Source organism: Ostrea edulis, chromosome 7 (assembly GCF_947568905.1).
Source record: "Ostrea edulis chromosome 7, xbOstEdul1.1, whole genome shotgun sequence".
Lineage (NCBI taxonomy): Eukaryota > Metazoa > Mollusca > Bivalvia > Ostreida > Ostreidae > Ostrea > Ostrea edulis.
In genome coordinates, this window is record NC_079170.1 from 76,069,710 (window position 1) to 76,085,971 (window position 16,262).

General features: G+C 36.0%; 1 protein-coding gene and 2 non-coding genes across 3 annotated transcripts; all 3 read left to right on the top strand.

The window, feature by feature from the left end:
• Positions 1 to 690: 690 nt before the first annotated feature.
• On the top strand, positions 691 to 9,320 carry LOC130048519 (U6 snRNA-associated Sm-like protein LSm8). Its single transcript, XM_056145373.1, has 4 exons — positions 691 to 802; positions 4,817 to 4,857; positions 5,065 to 5,192; positions 8,755 to 9,320. Exons 1-4 carry the CDS (start codon positions 772 to 774, stop codon positions 8,843 to 8,845), a joined length of 291 nt encoding a protein of 96 aa, XP_056001348.1. The 5' UTR covers positions 691 to 771; the 3' UTR covers positions 8,846 to 9,320.
• Positions 9,321 to 10,591: 1,271 nt separating this feature from the next.
• On the top strand, positions 10,592 to 10,663 carry Trnae-uuc (transfer RNA glutamic acid (anticodon UUC)). The gene has a single exon. It is a non-coding gene; the product is annotated as a tRNA-Glu (tRNA).
• Positions 10,664 to 14,138: 3,475 nt separating this feature from the next.
• On the top strand, positions 14,139 to 14,210 carry Trnae-uuc (transfer RNA glutamic acid (anticodon UUC)). Its single transcript has one exon. It is a non-coding gene; the product is annotated as a tRNA-Glu (tRNA).
• The last annotated feature ends 2,052 nt before the right edge of the window (positions 14,211 to 16,262 follow it).

Sequence of the window (16,262 nt, forward strand, 5' to 3'; positions counted from 1 at the left end):
CAGAAATGAATGCAACGCCTTTATTTTCCAATGAGAGAAATCATCCAGATTACAAGTCTGATCGCCAGTATCCATTTTGTTTAAAGATATATCTATATACTATATACCAAAATTAAAAAATGCCAATCAAAAAGATCCGCGGTGTACGACTTCAAGAATAACGCAGGCATCCATTGTTGTTTACGTTAACACGGCTATCCCCGATTGGTCTTTGGCATGCATATATAATTAGCTGTAACAACATGGCGATCTCGTACGTGCAATAGGACTATTGTGCCAAAAAATGACTGAGGAAATTCAAACTAATGTTACGAACAACATGGTTAATTACCTCTCTGAACAACAAAATATGCTTTTCATATTTTCATTGACAGCATTTTTCAGTAAACATAATGTTTGTTTAAAGATTGACGATGCCATCTCTCTCCTTCAGACCTTCTCCACAAATAATAAAATATTTCTGTTCTAAAATCACATTTTCAAGGATGCCGACATTGTTACTGCAACTTGCGCATGTGCGAAAGGGATCAGTTATTTGAGATGTAATCTTTAATCTTAATTATCTTTTATCAACATTTATGAAAACATTTTTTACACATTTTTAACAATCTTACAGTAATATATACAATAACATATACGTGACAACCATATATTAAACGGTAACTTCTATTTTCAGTTTGAACTTACAAAAAGTGAAAGTACTTCTCCCTTGTAAGCAGGGAAAGACAAGTCGCTTGAATATTCGTTTGGGAAGCGTTTCGAGTCTAGAAGATGACATCGGCACTGGAGTCTTATGTCAACCGTATCCTTTTATGTTTATGTACCACAGTATAGGTACTGGTCGATAACTGTTTGTAAGACGTTCCTGATGAGACAATGGTAACATGTAACAGGTGTTTTGAAAAGCAGGGGGGGGGGGGGGGGGGGTGTTCCATGAATCCCGTAGTTTGATTCTAGTAATAATAGTACAATGATGAAAGTTCTGTCGTCTGTTAGGGGTCATGAAACATATCATGTATTACAGTATGTGGCTCAGCTAATAATAAGCACATGGTTTGTACATGCACATTGAATAGATTATTTCTATAGCAATGTATTATGTTGGCATAACCTGCATTTTCTATGATTGGCAAAGGCCTATTCAATTGATAACATTGTACCATAAAAGTACATGTACATTGTAGTTTACAAATATCTTGAACAGTAACTTTTAAAAAAATATCACAACAGAGATGATAGTAAGTAAACTGTTGTTTATGGCCTTATTGAATTAGAATAAGAATATTTATTCAACCAATTTGGGCCCCCAGAGGAGCATTATGATGTACATTGACAAAGTTGAATGCTTCGATCAAAGAGTAATGCAAGGGTTTTTGGAATGTGTATCAAGAAAGGTTCGGCTTATATGTGTAAAGGTCAGATACACCCGATCGCCAGTGGACAGGTAACTAGATGTTCTTGGAACACCTGGCTGGGAATTCCGGGGGCCTTGGAGGTTCGAATTCTAGTCTGGTCCTTTGCATGTTCTCCCTTCCTGTTACATTTGGTGTCATAGACCAGCTTCTGGAAGTTCTGCTAGGAGATAAATATCCTGGGTTGATGTCTTCAAAGTTTGAAGACATTTAAGGAGGGGGAAATGTAGTGATCAGACAGGTTCAATTGCCAGCGGCCAGATAGCTCAGTTGGTAAAGCACCTAACTAGAGGTTCAGGGGGCTCTGGCAGGGTTGGCAAAAAAGGGGTCAATAGGAGTATTGACCAGGCCGGTGGTCAATACTGGTTAAAACTGGTTAATACTGGTCGATTGAAGATTATTTGGTCATTATAGTCTGTGTTATTTATTTTAAATGTTTAAGTGACCATTATGGTAAATACTGTAATTCATAACATGCACTATCAGTTTATAATATACTTATAAGTTGTAATATTAAATAAATAATGTACAAATGACTCTGTTGAATTGGGGAAGATGTAAAAGTTTCTGTTCAAATTCCTTAGTTTAACAAGAACTACCTATATAAGTATTGTTTCATCAATCTTCATTTTAACTGTTGAATAAACATTTGAGGGGGTGGGTTGGTGATGTTTTCATAACAATAACATGCACACTGGTCATCTCTGGTCCCAGCCTATTTTTATTAACACCTGTCAACTCTGCTTCCTGTGCTCAGGTAATGTCCAACTACCTATTATTCTTAATCTGTCCAGGTACATGTCTCCAATCGTCTAGCTATGCTATAGAACTGTGACCCTCTGGTTGGTACTGAAGATATTTCAATCAGTTTCAGCAAACCAAATATATTAAACTTATGAAATTACATTTGATTATCAAATGAAAAATATTAATCATCAATTGATCCATATAATGACAGGGATTGAAATTAACTTTTTTCACTACTAGCAAATTTTAGCTTGTGGATTATTTTCCAACTAGCAAAATTGAGCTTTTACTAGCATTTTTCAATCAATTGCTGTTTTACAGGAATTTAAGAAAAAAAGCACGTATCTATATCAAAATATCGGGAAAATCTTTTAAAATCTTCTTTAAAGTGCAATAATAAAAATAATATTGAGAATTCTTTCATTTAAATTTTAATGAATTATCAGACAACATACAGTAAGACGTTAAGCAAGATACAATCAATCAATCAATCAGTCAGACAACATACATGTATCATTGGTGCATGATGAGGGTCATAGGATACACTTGTGCGGCAAACTCGCTGTCCAGCTGTTTACAACATCATGTGGTTTGAAATCTTGAAAACTGTCTGCGTCAATTCAAACTATATCTTTAAAACTTTTGGAAATTTCATCTAGTTGGGAAAAAAATGCGAACTCTAAGTGTTTGACTATAGACTACAGAAGGACACTGCGTAAAGCGTGACACTAACACTTTCATGTGTTGTTTTATATAAACACGGACGAGATCAACATGCTTGCTACTTAAATCAGACGTCTTTGAGACGCCCAAAGTGTGCATGAAGTAGGCCATCTTCGACATCACAGACTGAGATGACCTTGGCCTTAGTTATTTATTTTTAACTCGCATTTAGCGAGTATTTCCCCTTAATTTCGTTGCCTGAATGAAAAGACTTAATCTATCTTTATCTTTGCAAGAAATGTACAAAAATAGGAAAATGGACAGTTTAAATCACAATTGACCATTATTGACCACTTGGGGAGTATTGACCGGGACGGTTAAAACCACTGGTTAAAACCGGGAGTGGTTTTGACCGCCCAACCCTGGGCTCTGGAGGTTCGAATCTTGGTCTGGTCCATTACATTTGTGTGGGACGACTAAGAAAATGTATATTGATAGATGTACCGTAATAGAGGAAACTCTCTGATTTCTTCTGTAGAATCATAAGCTGAAAATGAATCAAATTATGATGCAGAATAGTATTAAGCATTTTAATCCCTAGTTCCTACACATTTACATGCAACGCTTCATATTAAAGTTGATAATTTTCTAATTCTCTGCACTGCATCGCATATAAAAGAAGTATGAATAAGATGACAAACCAAATTTGTTTAACATGATCCTCTCGATGTGTATATGACAAATTTATAAAATTCTTTGCAAGCTTTCTTTTTATGTCCTCATTTGCTTTCTATTGATATCCTATTTCTACAAGTTAAAATATACATCTGTTTAATTACCAAGATAATCATATATTCTTCAATTGAATGTTTCTTCTTGCATGAGTAGTTTGCAATGTTTTTCACCTCTGGTTCACCTATTGTGGGATATATTATATACGACTCATACATGTACAGTGAAACTTCTCTAAACCGGCTGGCTCTCGGACTGGAAAAAACGGCCGGTTTAGAGGGATGGCCGGTATACCGAGAATTTAGCAATTATAGACATTTTATCTCAATATTCACAAAGTAGGTACTGTTCACTTTGATCTGGTGATCTATGATCAATTATCGGTGGAGATCAAATTAGTCCGCTTGTACCTAAAGATAATTATGAATTACAAGAAATATTCTCTCTGAAATCATCTAATTTTAAACTGAAAATCTATAACAGGATACATAAAGAAAACACAGAGGCCTATTATTGGAATTCCTCTTACCTATAAAAACTCTGTTTACATTCATCGCTTATGTCATTAACAATTTTGTTTAGACGTTTTTAAAAAGTACAGTAGTAAATGAAATTGTAATTTGAATATTTCTTTGGAATTTTAAGTCTATGGAAACCAAGAAAATTAATCTATCTTCTAATAATTATCATTAACAGTCATGGGTTTGTTGTTTATTAACTACCACTTATATCCATACGAAAGTATGACAAAGCAATATGGCATTTGATATGGTATTCATTCAATAATATCCTAACTGTTTTTTACATTTTGTACAGAATTTGGAAGGGTCTCTTGGATTAGCTAAGTGTCAATTAACACACTTGACAGCACAGGTAAACAATAGAAATTGAAGAGGCCACTAGTGTTTTTCACACCTCCAATGGATAATTTCATACCTGGCAAGTTGGTCAGTCAATTTGCACACCTGGACGATCTTAATTAACCTTTGGCCAAGATTGTCTTGTCTTCAAAAAGTGGCTGGTATGTTAAGGGTAAATTACACATGTTTGTTAATAAATGTACTTTAAAAAGTGGCCGATGGCCGGTTTTGTAAGACTTTCTTTGTAAGGAAATGTTAAGATTTCTGCCGGGACTTTGAAAATCGGCCGATATTCAGGGAGAACCGGTATTCTGAGGGGCCGGTTTGGAGAAGTTTCACTGTATATATAAAAAGTAAACATATTTTTTGGTCATGATCAGATATCCTTAACCAATTATATAGGGACTGTTTCCATAGTGACAGCTGATGGAAGAATTATTGTGGTAAGTAGAATCCTAGTATTATCTGTGAACAGGATAGGCTGTGTCTTACATTTGCTAAATGCCATAAAAGTTTTTAAATGCACACGTCTTGTTCCCTGACAAAGAAAAGGTAATACTGTCTGAAAGATGCATGTACCAGTAATTAATATTAAAGGAAACATTCATCTAGAAATCAATCGTTAACAACTCAATTTGAATTTTTTACAGGGGACCCTAAAAGGGTTTGATCAGACCATCAACTTGATCCTGGATGAGAGCCATGAGAGAGTATACAGCACGTCACAAGGGGTGGAGCAAGTTATTCTGGGATTGTACATCATCAGGGGAGATAACGTGTAGGTACAAGGTGTCTAAAAAGTGTACGGCATGTCACAAGGGGTGGAGAAATATGTCACAAGGGGTAAAACAATATGTTACAAGGGGTGGAGCAATATGTTATAAGGGGTGGAGCAATATGTTATAAGGGGTGGAGCAATAATTTACAAGGAGTGGAGCAATATGTCACAAGGGGTGGAGCAATATGTCACAAGGGGTGGAGCAATATATGACAGTGGGTGGAGCATTATGTGACAAGGGGTGGAGCAAGTTATTCTGGGATTATACAGTAGAACATGTACTGATAGTGATGTACCGATTGTCGCCGACTTTCGATTGTCGGTCGCTATAACTGAAACGATGTGAATAATTGATTGTCATTTTGAAAATCGAAAATCGTCGACGTCTGTATTTTAAAAAAAAATAATACAAATATTCCTGCTGCGACTTATCTAAAATCAAAAATGGCTGACGAAGCTGAATCATCCGATAAGATTGAATGATTGAAAATTGTTTAACGTTTTCCTTGAGTATCTTTCACTCACATGGATACGTCACCATTGCCGGTAAAGGCCTGTAAAATTTAGGCCTATGCTCGGCGCTTACAGTCTTTGAACCGGGAGGGTTCTTTATCGTCCCACATCTGTTGTGACACGGGGCCTCGGATTTCGCCTCTTACAACAAGCAAGGGCTAATGAGGCTCTATTCTAACCCGGATCCCATAAGAACAACAAAAGTCGAGAGATCTATACCTATTCCGGGAAAATAAAATCGAAAGTATGGGATTATTAACTTCATATTTCTAATTATGATTTTGGACGTCTCCATATGAGTGAAAAATTCTCGAGAGAGACGTTAATCAAGATACAATCAATCTAATGATTTTATTCTAATTAACTTAATATCTAGGGTAAAACAAAAGTAAATTTAATATATTTATGCCATAATTTGAAATCATTAAAATTCAATTATTTTTTGATTAATCAATCAAAAAGGTACATCCGATTAATCCGATCATCGATTAAAATTTTTTTCTTGATTGCCCATCACTATGTACCTATCACAAATTATTGCAAAGTGATATTTATTCCCCTATATGAGGAAAATCTTATTGGATATAAGTTTGTTTATACCGACCTGTTTTTGCAGGCCTTAGAGGTTCACTATATAAGCACGTTTTTCTGTATATCATCAGAGGGGACAATGTGTAGGTACAGGGTGTTTAAAAGGTGTACAGCAATGCTGCATGTCAAAAGGGTTGCATTAAATCATACTTGAGTTATGTATCACTTGGGAGAGATTTTGTGTAATTTGTTATGTGATGGTAATGGTGTTTCGATGCAAATGAGAAGCTAAGTCATTGTTTCACATTCAGCTTTCATGTTACCCTACATCGTCATAATGGCTGACTTCCTTTTAAAACATGAATGAAAATATAAATACCAGCAATATTTGTCTATTCATTTCAAACATTGCTGCCTAGCTGAGTAACTCAGTAGATTTGCACGTCGAATGCTGAACTGTAGATCGTGGGGGCGGGGCTTGGAGTCCAGGGTGAAAATAATTATTGGATGAAGAAGAGAATTTGGTGCATTCAAATAGTGCTCCCACTCCAGTCAGGATTGGGACTGCAAGAATTTTAGGGACACAAATGTATATCCCTTATAACTTCTATCCCCGCAAACTAAGTTTAGATGGTTATACTAAAATCACCCTGTCTGTCCGTTCATAGACATACAATGTAATTTGTTCACAGTATATCTATAACACAGATGAACAGATTTGATTAAAATTTTGTGCATGTATTTCATATGAATAATTAAGTTGTGGACTTTCTATTTTGATTGAAATGTTCACATTTAAGGAAGTTATGGATATACATGTATTTCCCACCATCCAATGTGCCCTGCAGGGGGTATTAGTCCCAGTAGGACACTTCTAGTTTTAACCTTGGGTCCCAAGAATGGATGCTACTAATTTTGTTTACTTAAATAGGCAAGTCATTTTGATTAACAGGGTCTCTATTTACTGAGTCCGGAATCAGAATATCTTAGAACTTACAAATCTGACATTCCTGATCCAGGGAATGTTCAGTTCTGTTACTATATATCGATGTTCAGAGAAGATTAAAACTATTCCAAAAAGGAATTATCTTTCACAAGTGGGACAGAATTTAATTCAGATTCTCACAAGTGTAATGGGGATACTTGTCATTGTCGAAAACCCACGATTGATTTCGTTTCATTCCTCTCTCCATCACCCGTGGGTCCATTCATTCCTACTTGCTCGTTCTCATGAATAATTAATGAGGCAATTTGATTGGGCGCTCATAGTTCACCCTGAGCGAATTTGTCCAATTAACAAGACGCTTTCAGCCCAGTTTCAATATACAATTGTTGTGATAGCAAAGTTAAGTTAATGCTACCTTTAAAAACAGAAGAGTTCCATTACTATAACAATTACTTTGATTGGATAATATTTTTAAATATTTATTCAAGAGAATGAGCGAGTAGGAATGAATAGACCCACGGGTGATGGAGAGAGGAACGAAGCTTAATCAACTGTGGGTTTCCCACATGGATACTTGTATGCTTTTAAATATATACATGTATATTTTTTTTTATACCCCCCACAACAAGTTGTGGGGGGGTATACTGGAATTGGGTTGTCTGTCCGTCCGTCTGTAGACGCAATGGTTTCCGGGCTCTAAAGCATTATCCTTTCCACCTACCGTCACCATATCATATATATGGACTACCCATGGGATGAAGATGTTCCCTATCGATTTTGGGGTCAAAAGGTCAAAGGTCAAGCGCACTGGACATCGAAGTAGCAATATGGTTTCCGGGCTCTAAAGCGTTATCATTTCCACCTACAATCACCATATCATACATATGGACTACCCATGGGATGAAGATGTTCCCTATTGATTTTGGGGTCCAAAGGTCAAGTGCACTGGACATCGAAGTAGCAATATGGTTTCCGGGCTCTAAAGCGTTATCATTTCCACCTACAATCACCATATCATACATATGGACTACCCATGGGATGAAGATGTTCCCTATTGATTTTGGGGTCAAAGGTCAAGCGCACTGGACATCGAAGTAGCAATATGGTTTCCGGGCTCTAAAGCGTTATCCTTTCCACCTACAGTCAACATATCGTACATATGGACTACCCATGGGATGAAGATGTTCCCTATCGATTTTGGGGTCAAAAGGTCAAAGGTCACGTGCACTGGACATCGAAATAGCAATATGGTTTCCATTTAAATTCTTTAATGGCTTTTTTCATCGCATGGAGATGCTGTGTTCCTAGATACCTTTTGGATCATAATACTGAAGTTTTACCTATTTCCAACACCCTTTGGGAGATTGGGGTAAGCGGGGGGTATTCTTAGTGAGCATTGCTCACAGTACCTCTTGTTGTCCTGGGTGCCTGATTCCACCTTTTGTGTGTCCAGGGAAAGGTGTTTGCTCTTATAATGTTGTATGCTTTGTAGGATTTATGAGGATGATCACTGTTTGTTATCATCACTTGTTGAGAATGGTGTATTTAGTATTCTTGTTGTTTTCTGTACAGGGCTGTTATAGGAGAAATCGATGATGACACGGACAATGGTTTGGACTTCAACAGTATCAAAGCGGAGCCCCTGAATTCTGTGACTCACTGATGATGTCACAAGTCTCATCTTCAATTTCATGTCCATCATTTTTCATCATCTTACTGGTCATCACCATCAATGGAGTGGGAAGAGTTTTCATGACATCATCAATAGAACAGTCCCACTGATTTTATAAATTGTTCCTCAAATGTTCAACATCTTCTGTGTGCTGTAAGAAATCTTTCATTCAATGAGCAATGGCTCTTAAAATATGTGACTATTTGTCACTCATTTGATCATTTTGAAGGTACTACAGTAAGGTTCCATACACCCAGCAATGTTAGTAGTCATTGAAAATCCAATGGTTTCTTGTGTATATTTGTACAGCTGTATATAGTCTGTGGGACAAAACTGCCTATAGATATGTACAGGATTCATCCAATGCATATATCATCAGTGAATGTTTCATTTTACATATATATGTGTGCAATTGTGTTTTACATTGTGTATCTGTATATCGCTAAATACAAAAATTAAGATTTTATTGACTTGTGTGCACTTATTTTTACCATAATGTGAGAAATATCTCTGTAGAGCTCTTGGCTTGTTGGGAATTTTTATTGGGATGGAGTTTTTTTTTGTTTTTTTTTGGGGGGGGGGGGGGTCTTATATACCTCCCTTTATAAAACAAGGAATGGTTACTTGTGGGGATCCAGGTTAGATTAGGTCTTCAGTACCCCCTTGCTTGTCGTAGGGGGTGACTAAATGCTGCGGTACTTCGGATGAGACCACAAAAACCGATGCCCCGTGTCACAGCAGGTGTGGCACGATAAAGATCCCGCCCTGCAAAGGTCGTAAGCACCGAGCATAGGCCTAAATTTTGCAGCCCTTCACCTGCAATGGTGATGTCTCCATATGAGTGAGGGGAAAAAAACTGTCGAGAGTGATGTTAAACAATATACAATCATTTAGTCTCTTAATACCACCTCTTGTGTATCCAGGGGCTGTATTTACCCTTCTCTTAACTTTGTATTATTTATAGGAATTATGAGATCTTCACTACTTATATGTCTGTATTAGGATGGTATGGTGATGGTGTCCGTCTGCCCCGCTTGGTTTCCAGACCGTAACTAAAATACTGAGACCTAGAGTTGTCAAACTTTTTTCAGCTGATTCATCTTTAGTAGAGGGTGGGTCACACTTTGAAGTTAGGTCACTGTGACCTTTGATGATGATGATGTGGCAAAATCCTATCCAACTTACCTTTATGATGATATGGCATAACCCTCCATTGGGTTCAATGTACATGTATATGTGAGTCCTAGAATCAACAAACTTTGTTAATTTAAGCTTCTGTATTGAAATGTAAATTGTAGCCTAAAATCAGATCATTCAAACTTTTAAAATGGAAAGTATTTCAAAAAACAATGTTTTAAGGGAGGTAATCCCTATAATCATTACTTCAAGAAATACACATTTTTTTCCCATAAAATGTAGCTACATAACCATTGATATGAAGATTTATTAATGATATAGATACATTGTATATGCAGTATTGTTTATCAACTGTGAAACTATGTTTAGCTCATTTTTGTGAATTTGGCGTGCCATATAGTACACATTAATTAACTCAGGCTACGCCACTGAGCACTGACTGTCACATGTACGCCAATAGAAGTACATATTTACGTTTATATATCTGGCTGGATTACTGATGCATTTTTGATGAAAATTTTATCTTGAGGAATTATATGAAGTTCAAAAATTCGTTGAAAATTTCCCTCGGATGTGCTCGATCAACACTTCTTTATATATTCCGATGTGGTCTAGTGGTTAGGATTCCTGGTTTTCACCCAGGCGGCCCGGGTTCGATTCCCGGCATCGGAACACATTTTTTTTATATGTAAACATGGATAATTTTGATTACATATTATAAGATATAGGAGTCATGGCCTACTTTTCACAGTTCACTGCGAATGTTTTCCCTTGCATCTTTGGGCGCACAATTTATGGCCGTCCCTGATTCATTACGAACATATAGATTTATTCACCTGTAGTTGATTTCCATCTGAAGAATTTTCCTACCAATTAAGTCACTGAAACAATAATTTAGTCATTGATTCTCTATGTTTTCGTATCGAGCAATGTAAGGTCATGATGTAACGTATATTAAATAGATATTACATCCCCTCCTCCCCCTGAATTTCTTTTCTATCTGGTTGTATTTAGCATAGTAGTAATTCTTTGTTTTTATTTTATTGATCAATGTTTTCAACGACGAAAGGGTAATTAGAAACCACCCTTTTAGTTCCAGTGCATCGTATATGCGGTTTCTGACATCATTTACATCTTTCAGATAGCAAATATATCCTCAAGAGTTATTGATCTGAAGGTTTAGTGTATTCTTTTGGGACAATTCTGTGTTATTCATATATCTGTGATTAAATAAACAAGGAAAGATTACAAACAGTGATCAACGAAAGGTGGAGATAACTAACAGTGATCAATCGGGCAAAGACAGACCCCTGGATATACCAAAGGTGGGATCAGGTGCCTAGGAGGAGTAAGCATCCCCTGTCGACCGATCACACCCGCCATGAGAGGCGCTCAGTCCTATATTTTCATCATGTAGACGGAGTTATCTGTAATCAAAATCAATGTGTTGGGAACGGCCAAACAATCGGTATGAAACACGTAAGACGGCATTTGACTCGATGACAGGTTGTATTGGCAAACTAGATCTTTATAACGATGATGATGTAATTTGCGAAATGCTGAAACCCCTCAGGCCCTGTAAAATCAAATAGTTTCTCAGTAGCCTGCCTCGACTTAAAAAAAACCCTGATCATATGCAGAACAAGGTCTACCATATGCAGGTGATGTCCTTCATCTTAATCAACAAACTATCTTTCATTTATCTGTATTGTAGCTGAATATTTTCTGCTTGCCTGAACAACAAATGAAGTCTTGGTAGATTGTATCCAAGAGGTATTTCGTATCCCCTGGTTTTCTAACTTCCTCAAACTTGCAAACAATATATGTACCATCTTTCATTGACATTTGAAAACGTGATGTTTCTATTGTTCCAGTAAACCATGGTGTATCGATTCAACTCCAGTTACAGCTTCATGTGTGACGTTTCTATCCGTGATTTGCTGAAGAAAATATATGTAAAAACTGAATCTAAATATTACTGTTCTGTAAAATTTCATTTCAGAGAAAGGGGGAGACAGAATTTATGAGATCGATCACTGCTTTGCTATCTTCACCGATTTTCTGTAACAGTGTTTAAGTATTCCTGATTCTGGATCAAACATGTACTTAACATTTAAAGTTATGTGACAATTTTGATGTTTATTAGACTTGAATTATACGTAGTTATTGCATATACAACATGTCTTTTCTGTCTATAAATAACATTTATACTTTCTATTTATTTTGGAAGGCATTTAAGATTGTATAAAGTCAATATTTTTTATGTTTCACATGTTTACCTTTCACTGTTCTATGTATTTCATTCAATCTAATTAAAATTAGATCTTCCATCCGCTTCCCAGTTTTCGATACGTCGCGTTGACGTATCCGAAACTGGGGAGCGGATGGAAGATCTAATTTTAATTAGATTGTATTTTATTATATCCGCCATTTTGCCAGTCGTCTAGAACTTTTGTTTTCTTGTATTTCATTGGCTAAGAGGCTTAATGCTAGCTTATCAGGCTGAGCGTTTATTTACAGTATTTCATTGGTTTGCCAGTCTAAAATAAAGCGTGACACCCGGCCGAGAAATTCATTCTCTCTCTACTAGGATAAAAAAAACCTTAAGTTCGGCTATTTACAAGAACTTCTTGTTCGTTTAGAGTCGGTTTTCAACATACAGTAAGCAAAACTAACGTAGAGTCAGGAAACGGTCTTTTTTAACGAATTAGATTTTTCTTGACAAAATGTAGATATCCTAGCAGGGTCGAGGTTTACTTTGGTTCAGGGTGGAATTAGATATTCCTTACCTGAAGATGTTTCATAGTCAGCTAGTAGTTATATATTCAGGCTACTCCAGCATTTATATTCAGCATTGAACTATTTTACTTTGAGGTGTTTGGAGAACGCTAGTGTAGTAAACTGTATGTTTTCGACAGCGAACGGAAGGTTGTTAATGTCCGAACTTTAGATGAAAGGTGAAGATAACAAACAGTGATTCATTTCATAACTCCTATCATTAATACTGTACATATTTTTCGTAACTCTGGTCTTCTATTTTGGGTGCCCTTTACATTCTTCTCTGGTTATATTCATTCATTTTCATGAGAAAACTTATCATTTGTTATCAACTATTCTTGAACCATATTTACTTATAACAGTCTATGATAAATTCATCAACTTTTCTAGTCTTTATATTTCAAAACACGGTGTTGATCATAATCTAGGAGTCACTAAAGAATCTGGGTATACATTGCAACCAATTTGGTTTATATTTTCAATAATTTGATATAATTGTCTTTCCAATCCAAAGTATTATCCATAGCCATTTGAGATAGAATTTGTACTTTGAGAAAGGTTTGGCTCAAGCTAGATATTATATAAACTGGTTCCCGTTACATTTTTGTAGGTGGTGACTAGGATTTTCATTAAATTCTGTCCTTCCCTTACAGTTGAATTAACTCCGCTGTCTCACTTGGGCCCATGCTAAAGCTTTTCTCTTAACAGAAGACAGGCATAAGTAACCAGTATCCACTTCTCGTCGCAAACCTTCATGTTTTGATTCTGGAAAATGTGTAAAAAAAAAAATGTAAACACCTAAAACAGTTATTAAAATGTATTAACTCCCTCCTTTTATGTAGGGGGGATTTTAAAAATTGTGCAATTTACGTGCATAAATGGAGCATAACCTGCCTTAACATACCCGCCCCATTGAAAATTGCCTTCGAATATGTTGACTTATAACACGTTCTGTAATAGTTCTAGTTGTTTAAACATTGGCGATTCTGGATCAGACACCTACGTTGAATTACCTCTTTCGTCTCAGTTGTAAGTGAGTAAGTAAATATTACTGTGTTCTGTAAAAATTCATTTCAGAGAAAGAGGGAGATCTTTTACAGGATTAATGAGATCGATCTTTCGTGTATGGTGTTTACTGACATGCACATTGAATTACTTCCCTTATCTTAGTTGGATAAATCACGTCTCGGATCATTTAAATACTACTGTTATAACTGACCGTTACATGTAAGCCATTAGAAGTACCTATTACGTCTATACCTGGCTGCATTACTGATGCACTTTCGATATAAAATGTTATCTTATATAAAGTTTAAAAAATCGTTGAAAATCTCCTTCGAATGTGTTCGATTAACAGATGTTGACAGCTTCCGATGTGGTCTAGTGGTTAGGATTCCTGGTTTTCACCCAGGCGGCCCGGGTTCGATTCCCGGCATCGGAACACATATTTTTGTATGTATATATTACATGAGAGATAATTTTGATTAGATATTATAACATATTATTTTTGTTTGTTTCGATGTTTTCTGCCACACTCAACAATTTTTCAGTTATATGGTGGCGCCCAGTTTTTATTGGTGGAAGAGAGAACCCAGTTACAATGTACCTGGGAAGAGACCACCGACCTTCCGAAAGTAAACTGGGAAACTTTCTCACTTAACGGCGCGAGCGGGATTGGAACCCGCGCCGACAGAGGTGAGAGGCCGTGTGATTTTGAGCGCAATGCTCTAACCACTCAAAGCATTCCTTAAAGGACACAACGCATGTTTCTAAACGTTTTCATTATTTCAGCAAAATTAATTCTTTTCATCCCTAAAACTACTTTAAATGTGTTTTAAATGAAATAATTTGCGTCGTTTTCGAGTTTGAAAGCGATGAAATTCAAATCTTGCGATATGCATACAGCCCACTCCACTTATATTGAAGTCGGTTATATTGAACTATCTGTTATATTGAAGTTGAAATAAATCCCCCGGTAGCAATATATGTGTAGTTCAGCATTGGTTATATTGAACTTTGGATATAATGAAAAATTCAGGTCAGTCCCCTGAAGTTCATTATATCCGGAGTAAACTGTATTTACTTTCGCTATTTTACGCGCCATTTATATATGTGTGACGTTATATGCGTCCTCGGGTTTGAAAACATCTATTAACCATTTCATAAACACAGTAGATTTAATCGACAAATACCAATTATCACGTTAAAGGACACAACGCATGTTTCTAAACTTTTTCATTTTTTCAGCAAAATTAACTCTTTTTATGCCTAAAACTACTTTAAATGTGTTTTAAATGAAATATTTTGCGTAGTTTTCGAGTTTGAAAGCGATGAAATTCAAATCTTGCGATATGCATATTTTCTTTCGCTAGTTTACGCGCCATTTTGTGTGACGTCATATGCGCCCTCGGGTTTGAAAACATCTATTAGCCATTTCATAAACAGATTAGATTTAATCGACAAAAAACCAATTGTCACGTTAACGGCTTGTAAATAATAATGCATTAAGATGTTTTGTGCCGTGCTCGGGTGTACTAGTTGTCGGTAGAAAGGATTTAGACTGAGTATTTTTCAATTTTTCGAAGGAAGGTACGAGAAAAAAGACGTGGATAATTTTTTTGTTGGAGCAAGAACTTTACCTTAAAAAATACACCCAGTCACCTTTTCAAACATCGCTTGGACAGCGACCCTGATAAACTGCGAGAAAATGGATATATCGAAGCTATAAGCACTGGTAGGCCTATAGCATACATTCTGTTTTGCTCTTCAAATTCAGTACACACTCGGATCAACTGACCTTCACCTTGTAACAACATATATCGACGATACAATGTAACTTCTACCAACTGGTAGATTTACAACAACAAAAAATAAAGATACAAAATAATTGAACTTTAAATTATACAAATAATAGAATATTGTATTTCCTAACTTTAAATTGAATTATAAAATTATTTCTTTACTGAACACGTAGCATCTTGAGTGCGTCAGTAGGCTATTACGCCGTGCTCCCACTTCGTACTTCCTAAAGACGTGCAGATCACAATTCAAAAATAGTAATAAGATTGCTTTATCAAAATAAAATAATGTGATTACCACTTTAAATTTGAATATTTTTTATTGATTTGTGTGTGTGTTGTCTTTTTCTTTCTTTCCGAAATGCACGCGTGACAATAGCTTGGCATAGGGCCTATAGTTGTCAACAATTTAACGTATCATAATTTGTCTAATCCAAAAATAAATAATGATTGCACTGTTTATTTTAGAAAAACAGCGCCAATTACAGATGTGTAAAGGAATAACATCCCCAAACAGTTTGTAGACAGCGACCCATATAAACATTATTTACTCACAATTTTGCCGATATCATACACGCTTTACTCGCTATATTTGGGTATTTACATCGTTATATGTGTGCACTGGTGGCGAACACATATAAAACTCGGACAATTTATCAATATTGATTTAAATGTTGCCCATGGTAAATTAATTA